This window comes from Mustela nigripes, chromosome 6, assembly GCF_022355385.1.
Source record: "Mustela nigripes isolate SB6536 chromosome 6, MUSNIG.SB6536, whole genome shotgun sequence".
Classification (NCBI taxonomy): Eukaryota; Metazoa; Chordata; class Mammalia; order Carnivora; family Mustelidae; genus Mustela; species Mustela nigripes.
In genome coordinates, this window is record NC_081562.1 from 83,092,228 (window position 1) to 83,111,803 (window position 19,576).

A 19,576-nucleotide genomic window follows, 5' to 3' on the forward strand; every position below is an offset into this window, starting at 1 on the left:
GGGCAGAGAAGAGTGGTGTGAGGCCCAGGGACAGCATCCCATGGGATCACGATTAAAGCTACTGTCCCTCCGTTCCTCCTAAGCCCCAGAGGAAATGGGTGAGAGTGTGGGTGGGGTGCCAACAACTCGGATGCAGGAAGAACACAGTCTGGAGGCGCCCTCTCTGGCCCAGAGAAGTCAGGTACTCACGTGGAAGCCGCCATTGATGGTTTCTCCAAACCAGATGTGTTTCTTGTCCTTGCCCTTGCTGCTCCACCAGTTCTTCTTGGGAACGTTCGCTGGGTTGGGGTAGACGCAGGTCTCGCCAGTCTCCATGTTGCAGAAAACCTTCATGGCGTCCAAGGTGCAGCCCTGGTTGGGGTCAATCCAGTAGTCTCCTGCGAGGGGGGAGGCGACATCCTTTCAGGGCTCAGATAGGCAGACCCTCCCAAGAGGGCCAGGCCTTCCTGGGAGAGACAGAAAGGCTTCTGGGGACACAAGGGACAGAGGCACTGGTGGCGAGGGCCACGAGTGGCCAAAGGGAGGACAGATGCAGGGATCCAGGAGCAAGGAGACCCTGGTGGGAAAGTCTGGTGTTAAACAGGGGTGTAAGCCAAAGGGCAGGTGCACCAGGCCTGCCTGGCGGACAGAGCTCCCCCCACCATTTCCCATCTGCCATGTGGCCATGGCAGGACAGGGCCCGAGCTGCATGTTCTCTGCTGTGGGATGGAGGCTCAGCCATATGCCAGAACCTTCCAGGCCCGGCTCTGCCCTGTGCTCAGGGACGCCTCCTCCCTTGTTCTGCAAGGGCCCCACCCAGCAGGCTGACTTCCTGCTCTCTGGGGCCAGGGCTCCCGCCTCACAGGCTCACCGCTCTTCCATTCAGGGTGACAGAGTTTCAGGTCCCGGCAGGTTCGAGCAGGGTTCTTGCGTGAGCCCTCGGGGCTGCGCAGGCTCTCGATCTGGTTGTTGAGGGACTTGAGCGTGGCGTCCACCTCGGCATCGTGTTGTCTCAGGTCACCAGCTGGCTGGTCGGCCCGCATGTACTGCAGGGGGTCGGGGCCCTTCTCTCTCTGGCCGAGGCCAGCAAAGGCAGACATGTCGATGCCAGGGCCGGGGGGACCTGGAGGGCCAGGGGGCCCGGGATTTCCAGGAGGACCCTGCAGCGGGAAACAACGGTCAGCTAGGGATCGTTGGGACAGGCCCCTCCTGGGTACATCTCCCCCTGCTAGAATATACTAGAGGGTCTTCTTCCAGTCCCATGGGTGGCGGAGGACTATGGAAGGCCAGGACCAAGAAAATCCTAGCACCTTCCCACTTCTGCATCAGCCCCTCTCTTCTTGGCCCAGTACCAAGCATGGATCCTTTGAATGTCCCAGGAAGACCCAGCATAAAGAATGCTATCATCATTAGCTGCCCTCAAAGAGACTCTTGGCCCCAGAGCACACAAGCTTCTTGGACACTGGGGACAGCCCAGACTGCGAGGAAGGGATCAGGACACTTACGGCAGGGCCAGTTTCGCCTGACCGTCCACGGGGGCCAGGGGGCCCGATGGGGCCGGGGATTCCATTAGCACCATCTTTGCCAGAGGGACCAACAGGGCCAGGAGGACCCTGCACAGCAGGAGAGAAGAGCAATCAACGAAGGGACAGTGGGAGGGCGGGGTGCCACTCGGGGGGCCATCCTGCGGTGAAGCCCCGCAGCTTCACGCTTCTCCGTCACAGAGCCCAGCTGGGTCTCCACTCGTCCAAGAAATAGCAGGGTGGCCTCGCGGCTCTCCTACCAGCCTAAGCTCCTCGTTGTCAGATCCCATTCCTGGGGGCCCATCCAACAGCCGGAGCTGTTGTCACATTCACCCAGCCTGTAGGGTCACCCCAAGTCAGTCCTACCTCCACTGTGGAGTGAGGCCCTCTGAGCCTGAGGCCTCCCTTTTGCCCGCATGCCTGGCCAGTGCCTGCCCCCCAGCCTCCCAAGGAAGGGCTCACTCCATCTCACTTACTCTAGGACCAGAAGGACCAGCAGGACCAGAAGCACCTTGGTCTCCAGAAGGACCCTATGCAGAAGGAAGAGGCAAAGGTCAGAGGTCAACACAGACAGGGCCTCGTCTACCAGGGTGGGAGGCTATCTTGAACATACCCAGGACATATTCTACTCCCATTCCCTTTCTACTTTCTTGGGGTTGGAGGGAGGAGCAAGTCCTGGAAATTTCCTGGGGCGATCCCAAGTTGACTGAGCAGCCTGGGACCCTCAAGTGGGCTCTGATCAGTGGGAGGCACTGGGGAGCCACGCATAGACAACAACACTCACGGGGGGACCAGGCAGACCCTGCAGACCGGTGAAGCCACGGTGTCCCTTCAGTCCCCTCTCGCCAGCCTCTCCAGCTTCTCCTTTGTCACCTCGGGGACCTTGAGGGCCCTGGGAACAAGACAGACACAGGTCGGGTCAGGTCAGCCAGGCAGGAGTATGCTGTGGGCCTCACCTGAGCCAAGGAGTCCTGGAATCCCCAGAGTCTCCACTGCCCTCCAAACCTGGCCTCATCGGGAACCCAACAGAGGAGACACAGATACTCACTGGGATTCCCCGGGCTCCAGCCGGTCCTGCGGGACCCATGGGGCCTTGTGCACCCTGTGAAGGAGAGTGTGGAAACAGCGTCAGAGCAAGGGTGGGACAGGGAGGGTCCTCCCTGGCATCTTCCTGTGGCTGGGCACCGAGGTTGCAGCTCCCATGGCCCAGAGACCTCCCGGACCCAGGGCCTGGGGATCAGGCACATGGGGGTGAGCTCCCAGCTCACTTGGCCACCCCCCTCCACTTCCAGCTTTTACTGAAGTAGGGATACTTACAGCTTCTCCTCGGTCTCCTTGCTTTCCAGTTGGGCCAGCAGGGCCAGGAGAGCCAGGGGGCCCAGGAGCACCAGGGGCACCCACCGCACCGGCCTCACCACGATCACCCTGTCAGGAGAGAGGTCTTAGGCTTAGAGATTATTCCAGAACAGACATGGAGAAAATGTCCTTCCAAACCAAGAGGACTCTAACCCTACCCTGCCACTCCAGGCAGAGCTGTTAGACCTCCCTTTCCCACTGCACAGAGACCCCCAGACACTCACCTTGACTCCAGCGGCGCCATCTCTGCCAGGGGGGCCGTCAGCACCAGGGCTTCCCTGGGCAAGGGAGACGAGATGCCATGAGAGCTGCCCCTGCCCGGCCCCCATCCGCTTACCCACCCTGCCCACGGAAGCCCCAGGCTCGTGCCCTTCCATTCAGCTGCAGCTTCAGAAGCTCCCCAAGCTTCCTTCTGCCTTCTTCCCCGGGCACTGGTTCTGCATCCCTGGGCCCTCTCTCCCTGTGAACAGCCACCCACCGGGCATCCCGAGGCTCACCTCTCGTCCGGGTTCACCAGCGGGACCGGTCAAGCCAGGAGGACCCACAGGACCGGGGGGACCTCGGTCACCAGATGCACCAGGAGCTCCCTGCTTACCAGGCTCACCCTGGAGGGACAGTGACAGGGACAATGAGTGTGCACTCGAAAGAATCCCGGCACAGGACCCGCTGGGCCTTCCCAAAGAACGGGCTGACAGAGGGAGAGCTTGGAGGGTGTGGAGTGGGCGGGAGCCTCAGAGGGTGGTGGTGTTTCTGCAGGACAGTGTGCGGAGCTGGACCGGGCCCCACTCCCCAGAGGAAGGGGCATCCGTCACTCACTGATGGCCCAGGCAAGCCTGGGAATCCTCTCTCACCGCGCTGCCCAGGTAGACCAACGATACCCCTCTGGCCAGCCAGACCTTGGGGACCTGGAGGACCATCAGGACCCTAAGAGAGAGGAGATGGGAGTGAGAACGTGAGCTGCGACCTCGAGTGACCCAGCCATCCATAGGCACCAGCCCTCTTCCCACCCGAGCAGCGGCCCCTCCCCGGCAGCAGCCCCTCCCCAGCAGCCCCTTCCACTCTGGGCGCTGTGAGCTCCAGAGACTCCCCGGCCCCGGCCTGTGAGGGACTTACAGAGGGACCGTCATCTCCGGGCTCTCCCTTCTCGCCAGGGGGTCCAGCAGGACCTTGGAGACCAGGGTCACCGGCACGGCCCGGGGGGCCACTGTCTCCTCGAGCACCTTTGGGACCATCTTTTCCAGAAGGACCAGGGGGCCCAGGGGGCCCAGGGTTTCCCTAGAAAAGCCATGCAAGAAAGGAAAACTCCTCTTACCCTGCTCCATCCAGGCTGCCAAAGCCCGGGGGTGGCCATCTTCCCCTGGGGCTCCCTCTGCATGAAGGACAGCCTGACCCCGACCCAGTGCATCTCTTCCATCCTTTCTCGCCCGCGGGTGCTATGAGCAGCCAGCCCAGGCTTCTTCAGCCCTTGAAGTTGCCTTTTCTGCTCTACTTGGATTTCCTTCTGCCTGTTCCCTCTGGGCCTCAATCGCACTGCTCCTTCCTAAACAGCTGGAGCCCGGCCCCTCCTAAGTCTAGGTATGTACTCCCCCTGCAAGGGGTGGTGGTGAGCTGGGGGACGTCCCCGCCTTGCCTCCCTGGCAAGCTCCAGAGGGGCAAGATGCAGAGTTTGTAGAGGCCCGGAGCGCAGAGCCTGCTCTAGAAATGTGTCAAGGCGACGATGCCTGCCTCTCCTGTCCCCGAGCCAGAAGTCTGAGGGTCCAGCCCAAGTCAGCAGGGAGGGTTGCCCTTGGCTAGCAAGACGGTCACAGCCCCTGCTCCCAGCTGGTTATGGGGAGAATAGGTCCCCACGATCAGTTAACTAACTACTTGTCCCTGGAGTGGGAACAGGTACCAAGCGAGGCGAGCCAGCCTGGGCTCTTTGGGTCCCTGCTGCAGGGCTGCACTGGCCTCCTCAAGTCCCTTCTGAGTCTCTCATGCCAGAAGGAAAGCAGGAACCAGCCAGGAGCGTCACTTACATTGGAGCCTGGGGGTCCGACGCGGCCAGCAGCTCCAGGGAATCCGGTGGCTCCCTGTGTGAGGGGAAGAGAGGCCGTGAATCCCACAGGCCCTCTGGAGGCCCAAGACTCAGATGGCAGTGGGTCTCAGAGACTGTTGTGCCAAGCGGCAAGGAGAGCCAGCGAGGGGGAAAGGGCCCGTGGGGTCTGGCCCTGGGTCAGGAAGCTGCAGCTTCCCTGCCTCCAGCTCCTACAGGGGCTGCCTAGGATCAGAGACCCCCGAGGACCACTGCACACCAGCGGCGAGGGGCCCTCTCCCCTGGCTGTGGGATGGGCTCAGGCTGGGGGCAAAAGCAACACAGAGAAAGGAGGAGTTGGGTCAGTCCCAGAACAGCAGCGCCTAGGCCTTCTTTGTGAGATGGGCCAGAGTGGAGGCGTGGGAGAAGCTGCTGCCCCCACAGTCCCCTCCTCCCCACCTGGTGGGAAGGGGGACATGACTCACCGGAGGACCTTGAGCACCTCGGGCTCCTTTAGGACCAGTCACACCAGTAGGACCCTGGGAAGGAAGGAGGGAGGAACACAGTGAGGCCCGGTCGCCCAGAGGAGGGCTATGAGCTTCTGGGCATACGGCCTGTCTGATGCCCCCAACAATGGACGCCTGAGAGCTAAGTTTTCAAAGGTGTAGCCTTTTTGGCTGGAGAAGCCATCACAGAGGGGCCTGCTACCCCTGCCAAGACAGACTCACATACTAGAAGACCTCAGGGAGGAAGGGCCCATCTGGCACCTGCAGAGCTGGGCCAATGTCTGCGCCATCCCGCCCCAGAGCCTGGCTGCTGTGTCCCAGGCTCTGTCCTCAGCCTGCCCCCCAGACAATGAAAGTCAATTTAGCTACTTTTAAACCTTTATCCCTGAGCAGAGATTCCTCCCACAATCTCTCCCTTCTGCGGCTGGGGCAGCGTCTGCCAGGCCGAGAGGCTGAGACTCAGGGGGGCTACACCTAGGCCTTCTGGCTACTCTCTGCCTGTCTGCACCCCTCCCCCATACCCGGACACCCCTGCCCCGTGGGAACACTTCCTGAGGGAGCTCACTGCTACTCACCTGAGGCCCAGGAGCTCCAGAGGGGCCCTGAGGACCCGGGGCACCAGCATCACCTTTCTGGCCGGCCTCTCCTTGCTCGCCCTTGGCCCCTGGCTGGCCATCAGCGCCCTGTCCCAAGGAGGAAGAAGTGGGGGAATGAGAGGCAAGCCAGATACTGGAGGTTCTTCCGAAAGGGCCGGAGGCTCTGGGTGAGTGGGTGGGTGGGTAGGAGGGTTGGTGAGCGGGTGAATGAGTGAGGATGTGTCTGCCCTGGCCTGAAGGCTGCTCTAAGATGGGATTGTGAGGTCAGTGTAGAGGTGCAAGGAGAGAGGGAAGAGGCCACTTCCATGTCCTTTAAATTCTGCTCCTCCCGCCCCCACAGGACGGTGCCTTCAGGTTTCAAGCAGGCCTGAGCGGAGGGCTGGGAGAGAGGGTGGACACTCACAGGAGGACCTGCGAATCCAGCGGGCCCGGGGGGTCCAGTCTCTCCACGTTCACCCTGCGAGAGAAGGGGCCCATTAGCAGTAAGGCCCCATGCCCGCCTGCTTCTGTGCCCTCCTGGAAGCCAGAGCCCTCCGGCCCCACCCAGCCTTTGCGCAGCCACCCCCGAGGGAGGACCCCCAAAGTAGCCTCCGGGAAGCCCTGTCCTAAAGACAAGGGACGCAAGTCAGAAAGCCTTTCTTGGTCAGAGCATCTGGCAACCTGAGGCCCTCCACGCTGACCACACCATGCAGAGGTCTTTCACATCTCTCCTCCCACCCCAAGACCCAAAGGGCCATGCTGCAAGGCGGAGCCGCTTCTCTGCTCCCGGCCCTGGGGACAGGACCGGCTTCCAGGGCAGATACTCACCGGGGCACCACGAGCACCAGCGGTTCCTGCAGGACCGGGAGGGCCAACTTCTCCCTAAGGTGGGGAGGGGGGACAAGAGCCATGCATAAGGGATGGGGGTGCAGGGGGGCCCTTCAAAAGCAAAGTGTATCCAAGAGGCCTCATGAGGGATGGTCGGTTTTCTCCTTGCTGCTTCCAGCCTGCCTTCCTGGGGCCTCCGCTGAACGCAGGCCTGCCACCGACCCCACTCCCTGCGGTGGCTCCGCGGGACAGGGCATACAGCCAGACACTCTGCTCTTAAGACTCCCACCCCTCGCTGCTTGCAGCCCCCACTAGGCAGGAGGGGCCAGCTGTGAGTGAGGAGGAGAGAGAGCCGTCTTTGGCAGCAGGTGGAGAGGTGTGACGTGAAGGCAAGCCAGAGGGAGGAACTTACCTTCTCACCATTGGCACCAGCGGGGCCAGGGGGTCCAATGGGACCAGTCAGGCCCTGGGGAGAAAGGAGACAAATGTGAGGAGACAGAAGAGTTGACCAGGGATGTGCAGGCAGCAGGGAGTCTAGGACTTCACACCTGCTGGGCCTTGGTGCACCTTCCCACACCCCTAGAACTCCCAGTTTTGTTGGGAGAGTCCCCAGAGCTGCCCAGTCTGCACAACTGAGAGGAGCAGGGGCTGCACGCACATGACCCCCTCCTGTCCCCAGAGTGCAGGGCCGGAGACCTGTGGGGTCCCCAGGGCACCCACAACCAGCATTCACTTACTCGTCCACCGTCCTTCCCGGGGGCTCCCTCGGGGCCTTTCTCACCAACGTCACCCTGTGGGATAGAGAAGAAGGGCCACCTCAGGGGGGGGGGGGTACTCCAGCCCAGTCTCCCCCTCACTGAGGCTGCAGGCGGAGCTCAGCCCCCAGCCCAACAGGATTTGCTGTGGGTTCAGGGTGAGAGGAGGGAGACAGGGGCGTGGGGAGGGTGTCACTAAGGGGCAAACAGAAGCCCAGAGGGGTTTCCAAGAGCCTCAAGGCGTTTAACTAGGGACCTCCCCACCCAGGTGCTGTGGGGAGAGGGGGAGGGGTGAGTGGGGGGCAGGGAAGCTCAGCTTTGGGGGAGACACGGTCACCCTGGTACTCACCCTGTCTCCCTTGGGCCCAGCGATGCCAGCTGCTCCCCTCTCACCGGGCATCCCTTGCAGACCTGGAGGGCCTTGAGCCCCAGGGGGGCCAGCTGGGCCAGATGCACCCTGTGGGGCGGGGGAGGGAGTCTGTGTTGGACGGCACCTGCGCAGGATCCCAGCACCCAAGCCTCCTTTCCTTCTCTTCCTCCTCTGCCAACCCCCTTTCTGTTTTGTCTTCCATCTGCCCTCCTCCAATATTCTTTTCCCCTGAGTACTTCCCATTCTTCCTTCTCCCCCAGCAGGGCCTCCCAGGCTGGCCCACACAACCCCAACAGCCTCACTTACTTTGGGACCGTCCGTGCCGGGAGTGCCGGGGAGGCCGCGGGCGCCCTGGAGGCCCTGGGCCCCGGGAGAGCCACGTTCACCTGGGAAACCTCTTTCGCCCTGTGGTAGAGACACCATGGAGCAATCACATAAGAGAGGGGGCAGAGGCCCAGGGAAAAGTGGGGGTGGGGGGCCGAGCACTACAGGTGCACTGACAGAACGGCCAGAGGGGACTACCAGAAATGGCCGACACTCACCCTGGGACCCACGAGGCCGGGGGCTCCAGCTTCACCGGGAACACCCTGGGGAACAAAGGAGGGTGTGAGAGAGAGCAAAAGATTTTCTGTCCCCCATCCAGGGCAGAGCAGCCCTCGCACCAGAGGCTGAGCTCGGACTGTCCTCTGTGGAGGCTTCACAGGGCCCCGGGAATCCTCCTGCCCTTGCTTCCTGGGCATCAGACGAGATCTTCCCATTTAAGTGGTTTGCAGGTTCAAAGAGCCCCGTACTCACCTGGTCACCTGGTTTTCCACCTTCACCTGGGGGACCAGGAGGGCCAGGAAGTCCCTAGAAGACAAAGTGGCATGCATTAGCAAAGGAGTGAGTTTACTGCCCCAGCCCTCCAGGGAGCCCCAGCACTGGACAGAAGCCAGGATGGTAGGAAATCCTCATCCCCCCCCATCTCCCTGAGGAGGGATGCCTGCTGCAGCCCGCAGAGTCCTGGACACAGGAAGAACAGAAGAGAGGGCCCAGTCCAGCCACTTACCTGGAACCCAGATGGCCCAGGAGCACCCTGCTCGCCTCGTTCACCAGCAGGTCCCTACAGAGGGAAACAAAGGTGGCCTGAGCCAGGACTGCAGACTTGGACAGCCTTGGCCAGAGAGGACTGCAGGGGCAGTAGGAGGGCTGCCCGCGGAAGCTGGGCATGCGTGCGACCCTCATTCTTCTCCCACTGATGACCTGCACCCCTGAAATGGCGGTGGGATGCACACTGCCTCGGCTGAGGGCAGGTCTGGTGTCTCAGGAGAGTCCAGATCCTCATCACACCAGGTGGGCCTGAGTTCCCTGACCCTGTGCCACCACCCCCATGCCCACTGGGCCTCCCAGAGGCGAGGCAGGGACTTACGGCAGGTCCGGGGGGTCCTGCAGCACCTGTCTCGCCATCTTTGCCGGGAAGACCCTAGAGAGAAGAGAAAGGGGTAATGGCATGACCCACGTCCTTCAGTTTTGCAGATCCCAGTGCTGAGCAGGTACGCTAGGTGGCCCAGAGACTCCAGACCTCCGTGATCCCCCAACCCGAATTCCATTTCTACCCTTTTCTTTCCCAGGGCCACTCCATTTCCCAGCCTTTCTCGGTGTGGGTGTCTTCCTCCTATCCCTGGGCTTCTGACCATGAGCAGCCAGAAGTCTCTTTGTGTGGACTCCCAAAGGGCCCAGAGCTGTAGGGGTGCTGCCACAGGAATCCCCCTGCTGACGAGGACTCCGGGAGCAGGCCAGGGGCTGCGGCTCCCTCTGCGCACGTCCAGCTGGCACCAGCACGGGGACAGGGAGGCAGGTTACTTACTCTCAGACCAGGAGCGCCGGGCAGTCCCTTCTCACCAGCCTTGCCAGGTTCACCCTGGAGGAGAAAGGGCAGGACCATGGAGGGAGGGTTGTGGTGGGAGAGGTGGGTAGAGTGGGTTGGGGAGCCTGGGGCTTGGGGCCATAGCCTGCGGGAGAGCAAAAGCTCAAGCCAAGGGTTCGCACCCCCTTTTCCGCTTGGGAGTGTGATAGCACTGCCCTGTGGACCTATGTCACGGCTGAGGCGCTCTGAAGCTCTCAGGAGCCCTGGGTTCCCCAGATCACATGCACTCCTGCAGGACACAGAGGCCCAGGCTGACCAGGGCACCGGGGCTCCCACTCATAACTGTCCATGGGTAACTATTCAGGAGCCGCTCCTTTCTCCAGGGGGTGAGGAGGGAGGTCACACGGTGCGGAAGGAAACAGAAGGGCAGGTTGTGACTTACGTTGGCACCTTTGGGGCCAGGGAAACCCATGACACCAGGCTGCCCACGAGCGCCCTGAGGACCTGGAGGACCAGGGCGACCATCTTCACCAGGGGCTCCCTGAAAGAGAGGACAGCATGGTCAGAACGTGGACACTCTGACCACCTCTGTCCCTCCAGCATCTACCAAGTGCCCACCACGTTGGCAGCATGGGGCTTGCGGCGCTGACCACGGTTTTGGCCAGCAGCCCACACCACACGCACAGATGCTGCCAATAATAAGGCAGGCTTCAGTGAGGAGCAGCACCCCTAGAAGTGCACACCAGCCTTTGTCTTCCTCCAAGGAAAGGCCCAAATGCACAAAAAGGTAGCCTTTTCAGAGCTCCACACCTGACCTGATGCCTGCCATCAGCCCCTCTCCCCCATTCTCATAATTCACAAGCTGCCCCCACCCAAAATCCTGTCTCTCATACTACCTGCCTCCCCACAGATAGCCCCCCTCCAACTCCTCCCAACAGTTCCAGATGGGAGACTTACAGAAGGACCAACTTTGCCTTGAGGACCAGCATCACCAGGGCGACCAGTGAGGCCCTTTGTTCAGGAGAGAGAGAGAGAAGATGGGTGTCAGGGAAGATCCCAGGCCCTCCCAATCCCGGCCGCACAGGGTTGGGGGGGGCAGGTGGGTTAGGGCACGGGGACTTGGCTCAGAGCTGGAAGTCAAGAGCAAAAGCAGCTCGGCTACTCACCCGGGCTCCAGGAAGGCCGGGCTCTCCAGGACGGCCAGGGTCACCATTGGCTCCTTTGGGACCAGCAAGGCCACTGGGCCCTCGCTCTCCAGGGGCTCCCTACACAAAGGGAGTCAGGGAGTCAGCAGGAGGCCATCTCACCAGCACTGCAGGAACCCCAGCCCCTCGTCCCCCACTCACCTTGGGACCTGCCAGACCATCCTGACCTGGGAAACCACGGTTACCAGGAGCGCCCTAGAAGGAAGTGGAAGGACAGGTAGTGAGTTAGAACGGCCCCTGACCCAATCGCACAGAGCACCTCGCCGGGCTTCAGGAGAGCAATCCCACCAACCCACAAACCACCATTTCTACGGCGGGCAAGATTCCGAGAGATTAACTTCTCAGGCCTGTCCTGGGGAGCAGCTCAGACTGCTTCGTGCCATCCTGGTGGGGGGGGCGGGTGGCACAAATAAGCAGGTTCCCTGTCCCCGCGCCAGTGAGCGGAGAAGAGCGGAATCTGATACTCAGGCCACAGGACTTGGCCAGAACACAGAGCCGCAAAGACAGTTTCCCCATCCAGGACACAGCCCACGCAAAGTGCGGACTCCCAGCCCACTCACTCTCTCTCCAGGGGGACCGACGGGCCCAGCACCACCGGGCTCTCCACGGGCTCCTCGTTTGCCTTCTTCACCAGCAGGACCAGGGGCTCCTTGGGGGCCAGCAGGGCCCTGAGAACCACACAAAAGAGAAACGGGGTGAGTCTTCATGGGGTGCCGGGTGGTCACTGGCCTAGCAGGTGGGGGGGAGCGGCCTTGGCTATTGTTTCAAGGCTGGGGGGACGGGGAAGGGGGCCCGTAAAGGCTCGGCTCAGGGAGAGCAGAAGTGGCTCAATGGGCGAGCGAGGGTGGAAAGTTGAAACTGTTCCAACTGCTCAAACCAAAGATGAGAGCTTAAGCTGCATCAGCTTCTCAACCTGTACCTCCCCTCCTCCCGACACAACCTGAGGGGTCCCAGATCAGGGGATGGGGCTACAGAGGAGCAGGGCTGGGGGCTGGTCGTGGGCCCGAGACCGATGGGCAGATACTCACAGGTTCTCCCTTGGGGCCTTGTTCACCCTTGAAGCCAGCAATACCAGGCTCGCCCTTGGGGAAAGAGAGAGGCAGGTTATTGCAAGGGGTTCCCTCCAGGGACCCACCCCCCACCTCCCAAGGATGCCGGCGTGAGCGCAGGAAGGAGGGATGGCGGGGTCTGACTCCAGGGGTATTGGTGGGACTTGAGGTTCATGCTGGGCCTTACCGTCTGACCTTTCGGGCCCAGAGGACCAGTTGCACCTTGAGGACCAGGTGGCCCACGGGGCCCAGGGAAGCCAGGGGCACCAGCAATGCCAGGAGCACCCTGTTGGCGTGAGTAGAAGAGAGGGGCGTCAGGAGAGGGGCAAGGAGGCACTGACCCTACCTGCAGGAGACAAGTCCCAGGGCCACACTCACAGCAGATCCTTTGGCTCCAGGAATTCCATCTGTTCCGGGGTTACCCTGAAAAAGGAGGCAGTGTCATTACAAAGTAAGCAGCAGAGAGTAAGCCCCAGCCACCTCCCTGCCCTCCCAGGCTGCAGATTCAAGAACTGTCCAGTGCAGACAGGGTCCTGCTGGGTGTCTCAAGGGGAGGCCAGGGTGGAGGGAGACATGTCCCTAGAGTTCAGGATGCAAGTGCTGGGCCAAAATGAAGGTTTGGTGGGTGGGGCTCTAATGGGGGCCCCAGTTCTCTCAGAGGTAAACAGAGTCAAGAGCCTCCGGGCCACAGACCCCAGGTACTTCAGGCCAGAGGAAAGCTGCACTTACGGAGGCACCAGCCGGCCCGGGGGACCCAGGAGTACCAGGTTCACCTCGAGGACCTTGAGCACCTTCGGGACCACGAGCACCTGTGGGGCCAGCTTCACCCTGGGCAAAGACAGAGGGCAGGAATGAGAAGGTAGGGGACACAGACCTCTCGTGGGCCAGCCACAGGCACGCACCAGCAAGCCAAGTCCCATGCATGTGCCCACTATGCACGTGTGCAGGCGTGTTCCCATATGTTCCTACCTGTTCCCACAAGGCGCCCTTCCCCAAGAGAGCTGGCCAACCTGACGACCTCGCCCCCTCTGACTCCTGCGCTCTCCGTGTCCCCTCCACACCATGACCCTCCACGGCAGGGGCATGAGTCCGCGCTGCCCAGCGGGCACCGTGCAGCCCAGTCAGCACCCCTCAGCAAGGTCCTGCCGGGGCCCCGTCCCCCCAGGCAGTGCCGTGGGCTCATGGATGAGCAAGCGTGGTGGGCAGCCTTTCCTTCCACCACCCCCCTCTACGCCCCCATGCTTGTCTGGAGGAAATGGAGGCCCTTGGACAGCTCCGCTCAGGGAACCCCTCCACTCGGATCAGGCTGTGGCCAGGCCAGCTTGCAGCAAGCCAGGCAGCCTGGATAAGAGCCAGCTGGGCCAAGCACCCTGCTCCCCCAGTCCGAGGCAGCCCCCCAAAATGGCCTCTACTTCCACTTTCCCTTTCTTTCCTAAAAGGCACGAGTGGCCGGCCTCCAGGCTGTGTGGCTCGCAAGGGGCCTTGCCGAGGGCTGCTGACCTGGAGGCAGGGCACACCCGCCTCAGGTTTCTTCTCAGGACGCTCTTGCTTCACTTTTGTAATTATTATTTCTAAAGGTCAGGCCCCCTCACCTTCCGCTGTCCCTCTTCACAATGGGTCTCCTTCACCCAGCTCCAGGGCCTCAGACACTGTCTGGTTGCCATGGAAACCCGGGGAGGGGAAAGGCAACCTGATGCCAGTGACCGAGGGGAGGCTCCTTATTCATCTCCAGAGAGAATTCCCAGGGAATGCGCACACCGTGTGCACCAGGGTCCCCCTAGGGCCATAGGGACCTTTCCCTGAACCCACCAGCCTCTCACCACCCCCATCAATCCTCAGAAGCACTCTGCTAGCCCTGCTGGGCTGGCCGAGCCCCCCAGCCTAAGCAGGAGCCCTCTCCTGCACCCCCACCCCCACCCCCCCCCCCGGCCCCATCCTCCAGCTCCCTCTGGGGTGTAGGGTTTGCTGAGCTTTGCTTTCTTCCCTTCGGGTCCTGGTCTTCTGCCCCTCCCAGATCTCCAGAGTCTCGCCACCGTTTCCTGCCTTCCCCAGTCTTGGGCTGGACCTGTCCGTCCAGCTCTGTATCCTGCCTGCTTACTCTCCCTTCCAGCTGGGGGCTGGGAGATGCAAGGTCCTTCCTTGCCTCCAGGAGAGCAGCAGTGGGTGGGGTGGGAGACACCCCTGAGAAGGGAAGGGGGGACTGTCGAGGGAGCAGTCCGCAAGAACATGGGAAAGGGGGGTAGGGCACGTACCTTGGCCCCGGGAGCACCAGGGAAGCCAGGACCGCCAGCAGGACCCACGGGACCCTGGAGGAAGGAAGGAGGGGGAAGGTGAACACCATTTCTGGGTAGTATTTCTCCAGCTCGCAAAGTGAGCCACCCCCACACCTCACATTCCTTTGCTCTGCACCCCTTGGGGCTCAAAGTCCCTGGATGAAAATTATCCCCATGGCCCGTGTCCCGGAGCCTGGCTTCCCAAGGCAAAGCATCTAACTAACTATACACACAGGGAGACACAGATGATTCTCTGACCTCCCGATCTAGCCCTCCTCAAAACAATGCCAAAAGAGTGGCTAAGACAAATGAACCACACGAGGGTTATCTGCACACGAGGGTAATAGGGAGAAAGTGCTCCCGCTCCTCCATCTTAGAAGGCTCACCCCGCCTGCTCCTACCTGGCTGAAAGGCACTTACCGGTGGGCCTGCGGGACCTGGTTGGCCATCGTTGCCTCGGGCACCCTGTGAGTGGGGAGAAGGAAGCAGGCACAGTGAGAAGCCCCATAGGGCTGAGCCTTCCTCATCCACAGCCCATCCCACCAGAAACCTCGGGCGGCGCTGGGGCCTGGGGCCCCCAGGGAGGAGGGGGAGGCTGGCCGGGCCCAAGTGTGGGAGCAGCTAGGAACCCTCTGTCGTGGCTGCAAGAACATGGGCTGTGGGGCAGCAGTGGACAAAGCCTGGGCGATTTCCTCACTAGTCCATCATTTCTGAAACTTTCATTTGGAACCCAAATATCCCCAACTTCAAGGCCAAGTCTTCATTTAAAGACTCCGCGAATTGAACCAAAGAAAAATGAAAGAGCCAAGCAGCAAACCTAACTCAATTCTTCCCACCTGCTTGCAGCGGGAGACACTTTCAGGGGTTTGGTTAACCTCCTTAGTTAAGGCTTGGTTAAGGCCTCCCTGTGGTTAACACCAGGATACCTCTGGGATCCACTCCCTTGCCACCTCCACCAGACCACCGGTTCCTAAGGAAACACAGATGCCCATAGGATGTCTGGCTCTGGTGGGAAACAGCCCTGTGAGGGGGCAGGGCACTGGGCTAAGCCTGAGGGCCACATCAGAGTTCATGCCTGAGAGTCCATGACACTGTTAAAACAAGGCTGCCGTTCTTTCTCTCATGGACAAGTTTTTTGTGTCTTTTTGGTAAAGATTTATTTATTTATTTAAGAGAGACCCCACATGCTAGTTGGGGGGGGGGGGTGTCTTCAAGCAGACTCACCGCCCACCGATGAGCTTGACCTGGGGCTCAATCTCATGACCCATGAAATCATGACCTGAGCCAAAACCAAGAGTCAGACACTCAGCCGAACCACCCAGGCACCCATAGGACCAGTTTTGAGGGTTTCTTTTCCACAGGTTTAGGGTGAGCACTCCCCAGTTTCTCTCTCAAAACCCCTCAGGACCAGGAACCTTTACCCAAACTCCAGGAACCATTAGGCCGGACAGAGCTACGTCTGGGCCCTGGTCCTTGGCAGGGGACCAGAGCAGGCCAGAAGGCTACCTTTTGCAAGGCGAGGCCCACCTGCCTGCCCCTGCCCCTGCTGGCATGCTAAAGAAAAAGGATGCTTTAGGGGGAGCTCCTGTTTTAGAAAAGACTCAAATCTTCTTCCTGGCTATGGTCCATTTCTCCTGACGGAGACTCTCCAAATTGGCATTAAATAGGAAAACAAGAGGAGACTGGACAGAAAAAAATGTCAGAGGGCACATGAAGCCTCAGCATTGGCCAGAGCCCCTTCTGGGCCAGGCTGGCTGCTTTGGGAAACTCTGGAGCACCCTCCCCTCCAGGGGTTGGCCAGAGGAGAGGCCTGGGGCCCAGCATGAGCAAGGGGAAGCTGAGCGGAGTCCTGTGCGGGGCCAGGCGCCATGGCTCTGCCGACAGCACGGCTGGGAGAGGGCACCGTCTGGCCCAAGGGGGGCACGTGACCACAGCCGGCAGAGGCCAACCCAGCCCAGTCCCGGGCCCAGCCTGGACACCAGGCCTGCACTTGGAACTATGTGACGTTGTCAACTTTCTATGCCAAATCCTGTGCCCCGCCTGCCAGACAGACTACTGTGGGGCCAGGAGGCAGCAAGGCAGAGCAAGGAGGAGGAAGGACAGGCATGCAGCTTATCTTTGTCCCTCATGGGGTGCAACCACTGTGGTGACAGGCCTGGCCAAAGAGCCACAAGCCAGGTCCCCATAATCTGCAGAAATCGCAGTGTTTCTTGGCAGCCCCAGCGCTCTCTGATCCGCTCACGCAAAGTGACCCCTGGATAAGGCACCTGGGCAGGCTGACAAATGGGGGTCCAGGCTGCCTATTATTTCCCTGGTCTGCTTTTGAGGGACATTTCTGCCAAACACATGCATTACATGCAAAGCAGCCGAGGGAATAAAGCTGGTTTACTTGGGCCAACCTGGCCAGGGCCTGTGAGGCGGGGCCTCGGAGGTTGGGTGGCTGGGGTATGAGCCCAACAGAAAGCTCGGTGTTTCTTGAACATGGCTTTCATCACATTCCTCGCCTGACCAAGCACCCAGAAGGGCTCTCTACTGCTGAGGGAGCAGAGCTAAACTCCCACAGCTCCTTTCTCCTCAGGCCACAAATCTCCTGCACATGCCCTTCCCCTCCCACATCAACAAGAAGTTGCTAGAGTCTGAGGCTGCCAAGCACTGCCTGAAGCAATTTAACCTTTCTGGGCCTCAGTTTCTTCTTCTCTCTTGGGGAGACAAGGGGCGCCTGGGTGGCTCAGTCAGTTAAGCGTCTGCCTTCGGCTCAGGTCATGGTCTCAGGGTCCTGGGATCCAGGCCCTGCCTGCAGTGGTGTTGGGAGTCCCTGCTCAGCAGGGAGGCTGCCCCTCCCTCTCTCTCCTCCCCTCCCCCTCCCCAAGCCCCTGCTCGCTCTCTCAAATAAAGATATAAAATCTAAAAAATAAATATATGTGCTGCCGAAGCGAGCACAAAATCTAAAAAATAAATAAATAAAATGGGGAAAATGGTAGAATCTACACAGGATTTGAGGGAAGATTAGCTGAGACGGAGCACATGAGGTATTGACCCCAGGAAGTGCCTGAGCCACCGGGGCCACAGCGTCACAGCCCCATGAGTTGACACGGGATGGTCAACACTTTTCTAGAGCATCATCTCAACCACTGGAAAGAACAAAAAGTAGCTCAGCACCGTAGCCAGTTGAAGTCTGTCCATAAGTTCAAACTGGACGGACAGGGAGCGTGTGGGGGTTCAGAAGGGGATGACCCGAAAAATCCTGACGGCTCAGGGGGAATCCCGCCCCCACCAACCAACCCTTCCACAGCGCAGCCCTGTCCTTTGTCCTTCAGCTGTGCAGACCGGGGCCTGGGAACTCGTGCCAGGCACACTCAGAATCCATCCCGGCGGGATGGCCACACTCTCTACGCCTCATGGGGCTATTGGGAGGGTCAAGGTCAGCCCTAGAGGAAAATGTCCTGTAAACTCCAAAGTGGGGACCACGTGGTGGCTTTGGCCTTGTCATTACTCACTGCAGCACCAGCAGGGCCAGTCCGTCCTCGCTCACCGGGCAGGCCTCGGGGACCCTGGAACACACCAGAACAGCATAAGCATGAGCTGACTCACGGACACTCCACCTGTTCTCAGCAGACACCACAGGGGGCAGCAAGGGCTGATGGCGGGGAGGGAGGTGCCGTGGCCCCTGATGATGCCTTCCCAGCTTGCCTAGGACCCCCCGCATCTCATCTAAGGCATTTCTGCCCAGACAGAACCATCGACACTCCTGCTGGCACCACTGGGAGCCTTGTCACTGACACATCTTGCGTCAAGCCACAGATGAACTCCCCAAAATGTGGAGAAGAAAAGCAATTTTTTAAAACTGAAGCCCATCTTAGCGCACGGCTATGGCAAGGAAATGTTGGTGAACCTTGAACAAATCATCTATTCAATAAATGTCCCTTTTCGATCTGATCACAGTGAGATCAGATCTACAAAGCTGAGTATCTCCTTTGCACAAAGGGAACAGTTTACACAGAAGAACCATCAGCTGGCTGTTAGAAGCTGGTGGGAGGGGGTCTGGAGGCTGTCCCGAGGGGCGATAGTCATACTCACCATTGGGCCTGGAGAGCCATTCTCTCCGGGTGAACCACTCTCTCCCTGGGAAAAAGATGCATAGGGTCAGTGAGGGGGTCCCCTGTGGCAGCCCCCAGAAAACTCCCGAGGAGGAAGCCAAAAGCTCTGGTCAACTCAGTTAGCACCAAGACCCCCAAACTTCAATTTTGAAATGGACAATTCCCCGAGTGCTCCCGACCTGCCCTTCTTCCAGCAGGATGCAGGCCTGGCTGTCCCCAGGCAAAGCTGTTCTATGCTAACCCACTGGCTCAATAACATCTCCCTGACCGGAGAGAGAGGAGGCTCATGGCCTCCCTCTGTCCCCACCCCATGTGCTTCTCCATCCTTACCTTCACACCTGGAGCCCCAGCTTCTCCCTTAGCACCATCTAGACCTGGGTAGCCCTAGAGGACAAGAGAAAACATCCCATCACATTTCTGGAAAACACTTTAAAGAAGATTCATGCCCCCTGAATGCTTTTCTCTCCCCTGGGCAATACCTCCCTTCCAGCACCCTCATCCACAATACTTACTCTGTGACCCTTGACACCAGGAAGGCCTGGGGTTCCCGGGAAGCCGCGAGCACCCTGCGGTCCAAAGAGGAGATGTTCAAGGCAGAGCAGAGGGCAGAGTCCAGGCTGCCCTGCTCTGCTCCAGAACCTTCGGAGCCAGCTCCCTCAGGCCAGCAGGGCAGCCAGAAGCCCAGCACTCGGGTGGGCCTTGCAGTAGGTCGCAGAGCCCCCATACCACACCTCACCCCAGCTTAGGCAAAATGGGTTTAAACCAGAGCTGCCCGGCATCCCCCCACCCTGTGGGCCTGTGTGAGGATCCTATGCGTCCACACGGAGGGGTGATGTACGTATGGGCTGTTGGAATCCCGTGTTAGAAGGGAGCTAGCTGAACTGGACGCGCTGGGTGGGAGGCCACTGCCTTAGCTGCAGAGAGGGAGACTCGGAACAAGGTTTGCAGCTGGGAAAGGGGAGCACTTTACCTGAGGGCCAGGGGGGCCTCTTTCACCAGATTTCCCAGGCTTTCCAGCTTCGCCCTAAAGGGAAAGAGATGTACTTCAGCTTCCCCACAAGACAAGTCAGCCTGGTTGGCCCGCTCCGGATGGCGTCTCTCTTCCCCACCCGGCTTCTGTGCCTTTCGCCCACGTGCTTGCTCATCTCCCCCACCTTCCCCAGAGTCTAGGCTTCAAACGCCTTTCTGGGTCATGATGTATTC

At 60.3% G+C, this 19,576-nt stretch overlaps 1 protein-coding gene across 1 annotated transcript in view; it reads right to left on the reverse strand.

Moving 5' to 3' along the window:
- The window catches only part of COL2A1 (collagen type II alpha 1 chain), a 30,594-nt gene that overhangs the window by 1,211 nt on the left and 9,807 nt on the right, over nucleotides 1-19,576 (reverse strand). The window contains exons 11-51 of the mRNA XM_059404501.1: nucleotides 19,344-19,397; nucleotides 18,886-18,939; nucleotides 18,704-18,757; nucleotides 18,354-18,398; nucleotides 17,774-17,827; nucleotides 14,697-14,741; nucleotides 14,256-14,309; nucleotides 12,733-12,831; nucleotides 12,382-12,426; nucleotides 12,191-12,289; nucleotides 11,983-12,036; nucleotides 11,515-11,622; nucleotides 11,096-11,149; nucleotides 10,916-11,014; nucleotides 10,707-10,760; nucleotides 10,192-10,290; nucleotides 9,750-9,803; nucleotides 9,312-9,365; nucleotides 8,952-9,005; nucleotides 8,699-8,752; nucleotides 8,446-8,490; nucleotides 8,210-8,308; nucleotides 7,883-7,990; nucleotides 7,516-7,569; nucleotides 7,191-7,244; nucleotides 6,779-6,832; nucleotides 6,375-6,428; nucleotides 5,951-6,058; nucleotides 5,355-5,408; nucleotides 4,874-4,927; nucleotides 3,972-4,133; nucleotides 3,675-3,782; nucleotides 3,356-3,463; nucleotides 3,083-3,136; nucleotides 2,820-2,927; nucleotides 2,551-2,604; nucleotides 2,287-2,394; nucleotides 1,979-2,032; nucleotides 1,485-1,592; nucleotides 851-1,139; nucleotides 190-377 (exon numbers count right to left, since the gene is read on the reverse strand). Of these exons, the coding sequence (XP_059260484.1) occupies nucleotides 190-377; nucleotides 851-1,139; nucleotides 1,485-1,592; nucleotides 1,979-2,032; nucleotides 2,287-2,394; nucleotides 2,551-2,604; nucleotides 2,820-2,927; nucleotides 3,083-3,136; nucleotides 3,356-3,463; nucleotides 3,675-3,782; nucleotides 3,972-4,133; nucleotides 4,874-4,927; nucleotides 5,355-5,408; nucleotides 5,951-6,058; nucleotides 6,375-6,428; nucleotides 6,779-6,832; nucleotides 7,191-7,244; nucleotides 7,516-7,569; nucleotides 7,883-7,990; nucleotides 8,210-8,308; nucleotides 8,446-8,490; nucleotides 8,699-8,752; nucleotides 8,952-9,005; nucleotides 9,312-9,365; nucleotides 9,750-9,803; nucleotides 10,192-10,290; nucleotides 10,707-10,760; nucleotides 10,916-11,014; nucleotides 11,096-11,149; nucleotides 11,515-11,622; nucleotides 11,983-12,036; nucleotides 12,191-12,289; nucleotides 12,382-12,426; nucleotides 12,733-12,831; nucleotides 14,256-14,309; nucleotides 14,697-14,741; nucleotides 17,774-17,827; nucleotides 18,354-18,398; nucleotides 18,704-18,757; nucleotides 18,886-18,939; nucleotides 19,344-19,397 (3,312 nt within the window). The remainder of the gene's footprint in view (nucleotides 1-189; nucleotides 378-850; nucleotides 1,140-1,484; nucleotides 1,593-1,978; nucleotides 2,033-2,286; nucleotides 2,395-2,550; nucleotides 2,605-2,819; nucleotides 2,928-3,082; nucleotides 3,137-3,355; nucleotides 3,464-3,674; nucleotides 3,783-3,971; nucleotides 4,134-4,873; nucleotides 4,928-5,354; nucleotides 5,409-5,950; nucleotides 6,059-6,374; nucleotides 6,429-6,778; nucleotides 6,833-7,190; nucleotides 7,245-7,515; nucleotides 7,570-7,882; nucleotides 7,991-8,209; nucleotides 8,309-8,445; nucleotides 8,491-8,698; nucleotides 8,753-8,951; nucleotides 9,006-9,311; nucleotides 9,366-9,749; nucleotides 9,804-10,191; nucleotides 10,291-10,706; nucleotides 10,761-10,915; nucleotides 11,015-11,095; nucleotides 11,150-11,514; nucleotides 11,623-11,982; nucleotides 12,037-12,190; nucleotides 12,290-12,381; nucleotides 12,427-12,732; nucleotides 12,832-14,255; nucleotides 14,310-14,696; nucleotides 14,742-17,773; nucleotides 17,828-18,353; nucleotides 18,399-18,703; nucleotides 18,758-18,885; nucleotides 18,940-19,343; nucleotides 19,398-19,576) is intronic.